This window comes from Morone saxatilis, unplaced genomic scaffold (assembly GCF_004916995.1).
Source record: "Morone saxatilis isolate NCDOM2014 unplaced genomic scaffold, NCSU_SB_2.0 Contig12, whole genome shotgun sequence".
NCBI classification, from domain to species: domain Eukaryota; kingdom Metazoa; phylum Chordata; class Actinopteri; family Moronidae; genus Morone; species Morone saxatilis.
The window spans coordinates 18532015-18544227 of record NW_023339674.1 but is presented as its reverse complement, the minus strand read 5'-3'; the positions used below and the strand labels follow the sequence as shown (position 1 = coordinate 18544227).

Genomic DNA, 12213 nt, shown 5'->3' with positions numbered 1-12213 from the left:
TGATATTGTAGTGTTACTACATGTTAACACGTAAACATCCCATCTAAGTCTGGCTGCCTTAAACATTCTGAGTGAGCTTCATGTTTAACTGCACTGCCCGGGATTGAAGGCCTCAATCAATCAATAAGCACATTCATGGTTGCAGGCAAAATGCTGTAAAACAAGGATACTTGAAAATCTTGTGTTTTAGAGATATCAGCATAAACAAAGGCTAAGGCAGGCATAAAAACTGAACATGTGGACTGAAAAGGAAACATTTTTTTAAAAGGTAGTGAATAATTGCATTTTCCTCTCTCAAGAGATGTCAAACTCAACAACCTCTGTACTATATATTTCCCTAATACAAAATCATCATCAACAAGATGTGTGAATCTCTGGAGAGGACCCGTAATGGAAGCTATCTGACTATATCCTGCTACAAGCTTTGCTCCATTACTGCAGGCTGGACCGTTGCAGCTCTCAGATCTAACAGCAGACATCCTTGGAATCACCCCAGAGAAACTGAGACAGGCCCATCAAGCTACACGGCAACTGCAATTTGCAGTAAGGACATCTTCAATATCCTGTTTACTCTACTCAGCGAAAGTCAACAGTAGTTTACGCCGAAAACACAAACGCCATCTCAACAAAAACAGACATTAAATGTGTATGTTCCCTGACCTGCCCCCCTCCGCAGTGACCCAGCTACATGTTCTGACACTTTAAGTGCTGCACTGGCAGTATTTTAAAGCTAATTTGTAGCACAGTCGTCCCACTGTCCCTCTGGCATGAGTCACAGCTATTGATTGAGGCGCTTATACCCTCAGCATCCATCCATCCATCCACTCATGGACTGTGTGTCAGAAGCTAAGCTGTGAAATGTAATATGTGATAAGTATGTGAGATCTTAATAGCACTTTACAGGAGAGGGCTCTGTCCTTGACAACTAGTCTCAAAGAGACAAAAGGAGAGGAGAGACTTGCTGGGCTGACGCCTGCTGGAAGGAGACCAAGTTGGCTCAGAGTTCAGATGATATGTGCCAAATTTGAGGTGATATGTTAACCACTCAGGGCCCCAAACTGTACAGGTGTGGAGACTTTCATGCTTTTATGAAAAAGTGAACTTTATTTTCACATATAACCTGATCCTTGAGAAAATGAAGGTTAAATAAGAATGTAAATCTCCTGTTTATAAGTGTGGTGTGAACATCTTGTGCACATAAATGCAAACAAAATCCACCACAAAATCCACAGAGGATGAAGGCAACCTCAACTTAAAGGAATTCAATATTATTTGCTTTGGGTCACATGAGAAGATTGATATCATTCTCATGTCTACAGTTAATATGAAGCTATCGCCAGCCATCAGTTAGCTTAGCATTAAAGGCCTGCTCACATCAGAATTTCAAATGGCTAAATTTCATGGCAAAATCAAATTCGCTGACCAAGTAAACAGTTCTATAAAATAACAATGGTTCGCAGTTATGAGAGAAATATAATATAAATGGAGTTGATGTTACGAATGGAGATCTTTTGAAAATGTGTGCAAACTTAAGCGATTGGGCGAAAGCTAACTGATGGTTAGCGAGCTGGTTAGCTCTGACAGCTTTATTTTCCCTCCTCCGTAACGTTTTATTGTAACAAAATACCGGGGGGAGGTAGAAAGAAAGAATACACAGAAGCTCCATAGCTACCGACACAATAATCTGTGGTCATTGTAAAGTTGCCAGGCAACCAGCATACATTTCAGGAAGTTCCTGACCCAAAAATAGTTCTGCACGTATTCCCCCGTACAACCAGACCATTTGTTGTTTTGTACAGATTATACAAACAAATTAGAACATGTTTATAGGTAGATGTTGTTACCTTTGGACAAAGCCAAGTTAGCCTTTTCCCTCTGCTTCCAGTGCTTATGCTAAGCTAAGCAGCTACTAGCTCTAGTTTCTTATTTAGTGTACAGATATAACAATGGTAACTTCTCAACTAACTCTCAGCAAGAAAGTGAAAAATAGTTTCCATTTTCAAATTATTTCTTTAATAGACAAAAGTTCAACATCCAAGTTATTGTTTCCTGGTGTCATTAAAGTCTACTTTCATTTAAAGTGTCTGTAAACACGAGAGAGAAATCTGATTATATTATCAATTCTAAACAGTTATAACCCATTTGTGTGTGTGTGTGTATGTGTGAGAATTTGCCTTTGGAAATATTAATGGCTGATCCTCACAGACAGCACAGTTCAAAGAAGATTTCACTTCAAAATCAAGTCATTAGGTTCTATATCATTTTTACCAAATCAATAAAATAATCAATAAAAAGCCACAGGCTACATCTCATTCACATCAGAACATATCTTCATGTGCATGTTGCTGTGCAAATCATCTCAAATTCTACAGTCTAATCAGCACACTATTTATGCCCCCTCGGAGATTATTTCCATTTCATTACATTGTCACTCAGCCAGCTTTGTTTGTCTGAGCCTACATTTGCCTTTGAACATCCACAGCACCTTTTGTCTGAAACTGCTGTAACGTTTCCAGCAATGATCAGATAGCACTTCTTCTATTTTTACTTCTAGATGTGGCACTGGCCCAGAAAAAATAAGATCTGAGTTGATTAGCAAAGCCTGAAAACCCTTTGTGGTGCATCTAAAAGGAGGCCTTCATCTCATGATACACAATAGAATTGAAATATGCAGATACATATAACAAAATAACAGACCGTCATTCATCCTATTTAGGCACACTAAGAATACCAGCGATTTCTTTGAACCACTGAATGAATAACGAGACATTTTAAGAAACACATTTATTTTAAAGGCAATTGTCAAGTGTTTAGTCCAAGAAGTTAAGAGTCAAGAGTACCCTGGCACACAATGCTGCCTAAGAGCCCCTTTGCTCATCCCTCCACATTCATCTTTCTCTGAGAGCCCCGTATCCTGTACATCTTTGTTTCCACCTCAAACGTCTTTCTTCAAACTTCTTCAGAAAACCTTTAAATGTTTGAACGTTGTGTCAGAGAGCGTCCTGCCAGCCAGTAATGATGGGATCGACGATTAGGTGGGAGAGTCGCAGAGGCAGGTCAGCGCTCTGTGGAGGTCTTCACAGCATGACAAATGCTCACACACCACCAGTCACTAGCAATTACAGTTTGTAGGTGAAAAGCTTTGGCTCAGTCTTATCGAGTAGCAGAAGTGTTGCTGAGTGATGAAGAAATAGACAGTTCACATGTGATTCAGTCAGTAGGGGGTCATGTACGCGCACACACACACACACACGACACACACACACACCACACACAGCACACAAGCAGCACACACACACAAGTATACACACACACACACACTTATATACACCTGAATATATCCATTATAAGAGGTACTTTTCACTGATTGAAGTCTTTCAGAGACATTTCCATCCGGTGCTGATTCCCTCATCTGTCGCTTGGATGAGTATTCCCCCCCCACCAATTCCATCAGCCCACTAGTCAGTTAATCAGGCAGGGCTCAGTGTTTGCGAATGCCTCCAGTAGCTCCAGCAGTTTCCAGCCTGTGGACCAGGAGGCGGGCAGGGTGCGGCTGGATCAATGTCCGGATGTCTGAGGGAGACAAAGCTAGTCGAGCCCCCGGGGCCTGCAGCCTCCCTGCTGCACTGTCAATTCCACTCATCTGCCTCTGCTTGCTCGCCCTCACAAGCCTCTCAGCTGAAGAAATAAGTTGAATCTTTGACCTGCTGGAGATCAAAATCACCTGGAGAGGTAAGAGGCAAAGTGTCAGAGCAGGTTAAAGTCAGTGGATGGTAGTTAGAGAAAGTAAATTACATGTACTGCAGCTTTAATTATAAAAAGAAAACTTAAAATCACCACATACGATCGTGTTAAAATTTGGTCAATAAAGAAATAAATTACGCAAGCAACGCACTTAGGAACAGGGGTGCTTTAAGTGTCGGGGGGGGATGCACATGGGGAAGCGAGCACTGTGATTAAAATGAAATGAAAATTCTACAGCAAGCCATCCAATATTTGTCAAAACATTTCAGTAAAAGCCATAAAATGTCAACCTCAAGGTGGCACTACATGAAAAGTCAGGGGATCGTCAAAGTCAGCAGGACTTATCCTGTGGACACCATGAAATCATGTACAGACGTACACAATTTCATGGCAATCCATCCAATAGTTGAGATATTTCAGTTTGGACGAAAGTGGTGGACTGACCAGCTGACAGACTGGCACTGCCGCTGGAAAACAAATACTGATTATAATGACCAAAAAACATCACTGATGGAATATGCACTTTGTATTTTGTAAGCTTTTAATATATTGTACTGCTTAAAAATAAGATTTCAAGGAGTTTTTTATGCTGATAAATAATCCATTTAAACAATTTGCACTGTGGTCAATTTTTCATCTATCATCTATGCTGTCGTTGATCAATTAAGGAAACGGTTAAGAACATTAGGATGTAGGTAGGATGTAGTTTGTCCTGAGTCTACTGAAAGGCAAGGGTTACAATCTTCATGAGTGGGAGAAGAGAAGTTATTTTTTAACTGGGTCAAACTCAGGAGCTTTAATTTTTAAATCAGATACAACTTTTTAGTTTTACTGGGCACCAGTACATTTTCTATGAACTTTAATACACACACTACTAATTTTATCTCTGGATGATGCCCTGTCCTGCACTCTGTACTTTGCCTTGTGTACTCTTTGCCTCTCTGACAGCAGCATACGCCAGCAGGAGCTACGGCGTGAATTATTGAGGAAAGGCCATAAAAAGCTTAAGAATGCACACACTTCAATCTTATATTTCTGTAATAATGATAACAGATAGACAGACTGTTACCACGATCACATAATGTGCAACGCTGTGTACCAAAGTGAAGGCACATAAAGCTGAAAAGACATGCTTCTTCACAACTACTCAACTTGGGTCTTACAAACTTACAGCCTTAATGGGGTTAAATGACACCAACGTAAAAAATGGCAGTGTTTAAAAGAGTCAAGACATGAACACACTGAATAACTTAAAGCATTTACTATCCTAAAAGTCAGCAACTGTAGCATCAAAGTCAGACTCTAGCTGCGTTAGTGTCTTTGCACGTTAATGGCTCTAAGTTATTCAGTGTGCTCTGCAGTCTCTGTGGTCATAGATCCACCTGATTCGTCTGACCTCCTGCTGGATTACACACGGTGAAACCAGACTCACCTTAATAATAAGTTCAGGATCCTTCATAGTGAAGCTTATAATGGATTTGAGTCCAGATCCATTGAGTCTCATATTTAACATTAAACACAGTGGACATTCAGGGACACACACACACACACACAAGCACACACCCCTCCCTCAGGAGCACACCTGACTGGTCTCAGCCACATAAGCTGATTATGCAGAGGAGGGACACAATTAACAGAAATCAATTTATACAACCCAGCTGTCGGTGCCAAGCAGACACTAAGGGTACAGATGGAAATGGAGCGAGGGGTTACATAACAGCAAAGCCCCCATTCACCTGACTGACAGAGAGGCGCTGCTACTGTACCTCCACACTGGACAATAATAGACGGACGCTTGCAGTGGCGTCAAAGGAAAACTGGGGAATCTGGACCTGCTAGGCATGAATACACCACTCATGACATAACCTGAAAATTTAATTTCAGCCAAACTCAATGGCTTTTCCTGTTTGAATCAACAGGCAGAATACCATGTCTGGGCAACACAGACAGCTGGACATCCGACTACAGACAATGGGATGACTATACAAGCAATAGGCAATAACAAGTAGCAATTCATTTTGTTCAGGATAGAAAATACAGGATTGTTCAAGAACCCAATTTAATAACATTCCTATCATTCTTGCTAACCTCAAACTGAACTTCAGGACATACAAGTCCTCTTCAATCCAATAAAAAAAACAAAAAAACAGCACAGAGTAATTTGGCTCCTTCAAACAATACTCGAGCTTTGGTGCAACCAAGTGTTTAGGAGCCAGACAGCTGCATACAAACTGACCTGTCTGGGGCACTCGGGCCAGCAGCTGCTTCAACTTCTGATATTCCGCTTCCATCTTTTTCATGCCCTTAATCCTGCCACAAAAGAGGAGAACAAAAAAAGTTAAGACTTCAGAAACTCTGAGAAGAACACGTTTGAGTGTCTATAGAAGTACTAATTGGCCTTTCTGAGTCGTCTCATTCAAGTGTCTTCACCGGTTCTGCTGACTGATGGTCCCACGTATTTGAACCACTATGACACCTGGATGTCACATTATCATTTTTGAGGTTGTTGTGAGTTGTTTTTCAGACCAAACAGCCAGTCCCATGACTCACTGCCTTGGAATTAGCACATAATTAGTACTTCTCATGTGATGTGCAAGAGGTGGCAGAACACATGCTAATGTGAGATGTGACTGGTACGCCCAAAAAAGGCCATTTTAATGTTTTACCACACACTGTTCTTTCTGTAGGGTGATAACACTTTGTAGAACTTTGAAAGAACTTCTAGGATAGTAGAAAGTTGAAAAGCAAGAACATGTAGACTAATCCATTTGTTTTAATTTAGGCAGGGGGTTAAACTATGATTATATTTAATCAGTTCCTGCCTAAACTGTAAGGATGGTTAAAAGAAAAATATTTTACACATTGGAGCCAGTGAAGGAATCCAAAAAGTCTTCCTATTCCCACAAGTCTTTCTCTCTGGTACCTACAAGAATGAATAATGTGTTTGCAAGGATTAGGGAACAGTGATGTGTGTCTGTGTGAGAGGGAGGGAGAAAGACAAAGAGGACGAGGGCTGCTGTGGAGTAAAGGCTGTAGAGAAGGTGTCCAATTATCCCAAAGAGAGAAAAACAGTCAGATGGTGAGCATAACCCAGCCTGAGGCCACTAAGAGAGACACAGAGACAGAGAGAGAGACAGAGAGAGAGGAAGAGAGAGAGACAGAGACAGAGATAGCAGAGAGAGAGAGAGAGGGAGAGCGGGTGGGGGCTGGGGTAAAAATGATTTTGTATTTAACGTCACAGACAAGTGGAGGAGAAACTCTGGCATGCTAATTTAACTTTTATAGTCTTATAACCTTTTAGTGTGTGTACCTTCTGCTTCTGTGTGTACCTTCTGCTTGGACTGTTTTATATTTTATGTACATTTGGAAGTTGCATGTTCAGCGTGTAGATACTGTATGACAATAATTATTTGTACCTGAAAAGGAGATGTGTGGGGAAAAAAAGATAGCTAGACCTATTTTTATCATCATAAACCTGATAGATAACTGACCACAGTGTTGCTCTTGAGACTTAACGTATGTATGTATGAGTGTGAACAGTCGAATGTGTTCCAGCATGCAGGTGTGTGAACTCACGGGGGGCTGCTGCAGTATTGGTTTAGCAGGAAGTCGGACAGCTCTTGAAGGATTGGCTGGCTATGCAGGGCGACAAACTGTTCCCGACAGATCTGACAGGAGGAGGAAGAGGCAGAAAGAAGTGTACTTTGAATTAATCTTGCCAACACACTTGACCTACAAGCAAATCAGGAAAATGGACCATCTCCCAGAGTATAAACAATTTTCTGTACGTCTTCTCGATTCCTGCTTGAATTATTAAATTTTTTGGGTCAAATGCGAATTTGACCAAAAAAGAAAAAAGAAAGTGTAGATTTGATTTATATTGCTGTTGACACACCACAGCATCACCTGGGGAAAAGAAGTGCTATTCATTTCTGTGCTGGTTGCAGATTATTAGAATCCTCCCCATGTGTTTCCCAGGATGCATTTTAGTATGTAGAACACACTGCAAAATCTCAAATGTTTTCATTAAAATCTAGTGCGAATTTTAACCAAATTTCAAAAAAACAAAATTGACAAAAGAAAACGCAAATTAATGTCTGTTTCCATCCACAACGATTAATATTATGAGATAAACAGCTGCCGGTGCTAATTCTCTAGTCTGGTGCCATTAAACCATTGCACTGCAGAAGGGGTGCAGAATAATGAAAAGAGACTCAGCAAACCTGACTATTCCCTGAAATATTAGAAGACAGACACATGACACATTTCATCCAAAGCCACCAGTCTGCCAACAAATCCCACACTGATACTCTAAACACAAACTGATCAGCAAATAATTGATTATAGAGCTTGATTAACTTGTGCACTATTCATCAAAAAATCCTAAACATGCAGTAATAGTGGGAGCTGTCATGCCTTGAACCACTTTATTAAAACTTGAATTGAGGAAGGATCATTTGCACTTATAAAAAGGACCTTCTTCATGTGCTTAGGTGTTGACTAAGATATTTAATACCCCTCCTCTGTCGCTGTGTTCAATTACCTGTGTAATGACGGAGGCGTACACTCACATATCAAGAGAATGAATGTACTGAAAGGGAACTGCTTTATTGGTTGCAACTCCTCTGAGATGGGCTGAAGACATAAAACTGACATCTACAGAAAATTGGGACTTTACGGTAATTTGATCCATTTTATTCTATGCTGTGTCTCAATCTGGGTCTGTTGATAAGCTAGTTTCAGCAAGCAGAGGCAGACAGTCATTTATTCAGCACAACAGGCTCTGTCTAATGGTGCTACCTGCAGCCAGCAGCCAGTAAATGTATGAAACAGTGAAAATATGTCATTTGTTTTAGTGGCTTCACAAAACCTGGCTTCTACCTAGCACTAATAATGCTACATGTAAAATGTATTTTTATCACCAGCATCCACTGTAAAAGTACTCTCACAGCTTTTAAGAACACACAATCCTTCTTCTGTTCAATTCAGCAAAAATATATATTTAAAAAAACCAACCTGGATGTAAAGGCAAGATAGAGCCAGAAGAATTGAATCACATGTGTCACCTTAAGCTTGAATTAATCAGTAAAAACAGGAGAATTCTAAACCCTGATGATACACGATCAGACGGGTTGAAAACAGCTCTGACAGAATGATACGGACAAGAAATGGTGAAAGAGTCTGAACCGGTGGGAGTAAAAAATGATTGGACTGTAATTTGATACCTTGTTCATGGTGTCCACAGTGAGGGCGTGGGTCCAGAAACAGTCGTGAACCGAGACGAATGTCAGGTCAGCACTGAGAGGAAAGGAGAGGGAACAAAGGGTTGAAGAAAAGCCATGTGCAGGGATTGAAATCAGATGAAGAAAAATACATGAAAGAGAAGACAAGGTCATTAAAAACTGGTAGACTTTGGCAAAAGGTGTATTACAGTGACAATAATAGCTAAAATCATAGCGGACCTTCATGCAAAGCCTGCGTGAGTTCCATCATGAATTATCACACCTGTCAAGAGGCCAATTCTGTGAGCTTATACTGCACGGATATCATACAATGCTCATCTGAAGTGATAATTGCTTTCAAAATGAGAGGGTACATTCTCAAAGCTATTTGAGGTCATGCATACATGGAGAGTCAATGTCAGGAGCATATTTCAGACTGCCTTTAGAAACATGATTGCATGGGTTTTATGGGTTAAGTACGATATGTTAAATGATACCTATAGCAGTGGAGAGAAGTCAGCATCATGTGTGTGGAGTCCAGAGAGTGGATGAAGTTTGGTGGGAAGGCATTCTTCTGTTTAACTGTGTCTGGCATCCTGAGAAAGGATAGAAAGCCAAGCAGACATTGTATTGACAGTATAAAAAACACTTTACTTTCTGCAATGATACCTGTACCTTTGATGCTTTCTAATATAAAAAGGGATGTTTCAGCCAAGTTGTCTCACAAGTCTGAAGTGGCCTCATTATGAACTGTGCTGATAACTCCCGAGCAGACAGTTTGCAAAGCTATATTTTTATTCCCTTTTTAAGTTGTGCACTGCTTGGAAGACAGCAGGTTTTATTAACCATTACATAAAACGCACTGTACCCTTGAGGAGTTTCATAATAGTACAGTAAATGTGTAGATAGTAGAAGTAAAAGCCAGGAGCAATGTTTGGACATACTGAATCTAGGAACTGTTTTGCTTAGAATGAGCAGTTTTTATCTACAGACATCGCGGGTCACCTTCCATGGAGTCCGCCATGTAGAACTGCCATGTTTCTACAGTAGCCCAGAAGGGACTAGGAGCAAATCAAATACAGGCTGTAGATAGACAGGGCATTTCGCGGTCACTAAATTACAATTTTTAAAGAAGTGTTTACTGTCTTATATCAAAATGCACACCTTTGACCTGTGATATCACTCTGCTACATAGCTAATGGTTGACTGTGATTTGAAATGATGGGCCTTATTAGCTAGTTGCCTCAAACAACCTCTGATCAGATACAGTTTTGTACAATCCTCCATCTTTAGGACAAGTCAATAAAATATTACATTTTTCAGAAAGACAAAAATGTTTTTTTTAAATGATATATTGTCATTGTTACGCTTCAGTTTTGTACACATTAAAAAAAAATTATTGTTCATTAGAGAGCTTTAGAGGTACTGGTACGGGGACTTGTGTTACACTGGAGTGAGCCAGGGCAGCCGTTACCGCCGTTTACAGTCTTTGTGCGAAGCTAAGCTAACTGTAGCCTTAGATTTACTGTACGCCTGAAAGGGAATTAGCATACAAGTAAATGTTACTTAAGTAAGTAAATTAACTATTCCTTTAACACAGGGGCATTGCTGTGCTGTAGACTCACAAGGCACAGGTGTAATTAACATTATTATTGACTGCATCATTAATATTATTAGTCACACCTGCGCTTTCTCTGCTTGGACAAGGCAAAAATGTCTGCTGTAAAAACATCTATTTATACGCATGGATTTCAACATCTGTATCTATTTTCTACTATGTGACCCCCAGGGGACTCTGTGGCTCTGTGCCTTCTAAACAATAGTCAATATGAGAGCATACAAATATAGAAGTGGTATAAAAGAAATAGTACAAGGTAATATGAATGCAGTGCTGCTGCTACTGATGATGGAACTGGCGGTAGAAAAAGCATCCTGCCAATCTGTATCCCCATGTTCCCATTACCCTGAGCCTGTGCCATTCAAATCCTCTGGGCTGCCACAGACCAGAACGCTCTTCTAATGGGAATGAAGACAGTGCGGAGAGAGCTTGGGCCAAACCCAAAGATACACACAGGCGCACACGATGCCTGTCTGTCAGTCTTGTTTTCCTTCCGCCTGTTTTATTTTTGGCCTGGAAATGTTATACTTTTATCTTTGTGCCTTAAGTTCTGCTGTTGTGGGCTTGAGCTAAGCAAAAACAAGATTCCTGGAAATTTATTTGCAAGCACACTCGGCTAGCTACACTTAGAACAAGACTGTCTGTTTTTCTCGTTTCCCTTTCTATTTCCCCTTCCCTCACGCACAAAACAAACATGTCACCTTTAAATCCCAGAGGACTGACATACTGGAAAGGTGCACAGTCAGTACTCTTAGAGTTAGCAACCGCAGCTCTCTAAAGTGCAACTGTTCTCCCTATAGATAACAGTTCATATCACAAGAGATACTGAAAGTTGGCGTAGAGCTTAGTATTTGATGTTTTTTTTCCACTGCAGTTTAGAAGTCTGGATAATCAGCACTCCTCTAAAGATGAGAGGGACGGAGGAAATGGCAAGCAAGACGAGGGCTGCTTGAAGGCTGTCACTACTCCGTCTGTCACGCCGTTTACATATTTAGACGCTGGACGAGCTTTTATAGGATCTTTAATCACAGCAAGTGCAATTATGTGTGTGTGTGTGTGTGTGTATTGAAGGAGAAGCTGAGGAAAATCAGCCATAGCGTCAAGTTTAGCTCCAAATGTCAGCCTGTAAAACACTAATGCTTTCTCTGACAGCAAATTTCGAGTTTCAGGCGAGACGACCTTTCAAAATAGGCATCTCTTCCTCTCAACTCGAACTCCCCTGCATCTCCCCCTCTGCTCTGGCTGTTTTTTCAGTATTCACACTGCTGGATGTGTAGTATACTTTAGATGTCAGATTGAGGAGGACGACTGTCAGTCTTTGTCATCTCTGTCTCCAGTGCTCTCACTCCTGTCTTCCCACAACTCTCTGCTGCTGTCTCTCATTCTGTCTCTTTTTGTCCTCTACTCACCTCTATCACCCTTCCTCTGTCGTCTTAAAACTCTATCTACACATTCTTCTTTCGCCTCCCCGTCATAGCAGTCATTCACACATCCCAAACTAGCACTTATCCAGAGAAGAGCAAAAACCAGTCGGCCTTCTTTATCCAAAAAGGTCAAATACCATCTATTGAAGTGGACTGCCACTAAGTAAATGACAGGTGCAAAAGGAGGCATAATAATTTATTGTGA

At 40.8% G+C, this 12213-nt stretch overlaps 1 protein-coding gene across 2 annotated transcripts in view; it reads right to left on the bottom strand.

The window, feature by feature from the left end:
- Nucleotides 1–2769: 2769 nt before the first annotated feature.
- polrmt (polymerase (RNA) mitochondrial (DNA directed)) overlaps nt 2770–12213 on the bottom strand; it is a 48890-nt gene continuing 39446 nt past the window's right edge. Inside the window, exons 17-21 of one of the 2 annotated variants that reach the window (XM_035653058.1) lie at nt 9464–9562; nt 8970–9042; nt 7321–7412; nt 5981–6054; nt 2770–3724 (exon numbers count right to left, since the gene is read on the bottom strand). In XM_035653058.1, the coding sequence (XP_035508951.1) occupies nt 3675–3724; nt 5981–6054; nt 7321–7412; nt 8970–9042; nt 9464–9562 (388 nt within the window). In that variant the 3' untranslated portion in view covers nt 2770–3674. Of the gene's footprint in view, nt 6055–7320; nt 7413–8969; nt 9043–9463; nt 9563–12213 lie in introns of both variants that reach the window. The other variant, XM_035653056.1, reaches the window with a different exon arrangement.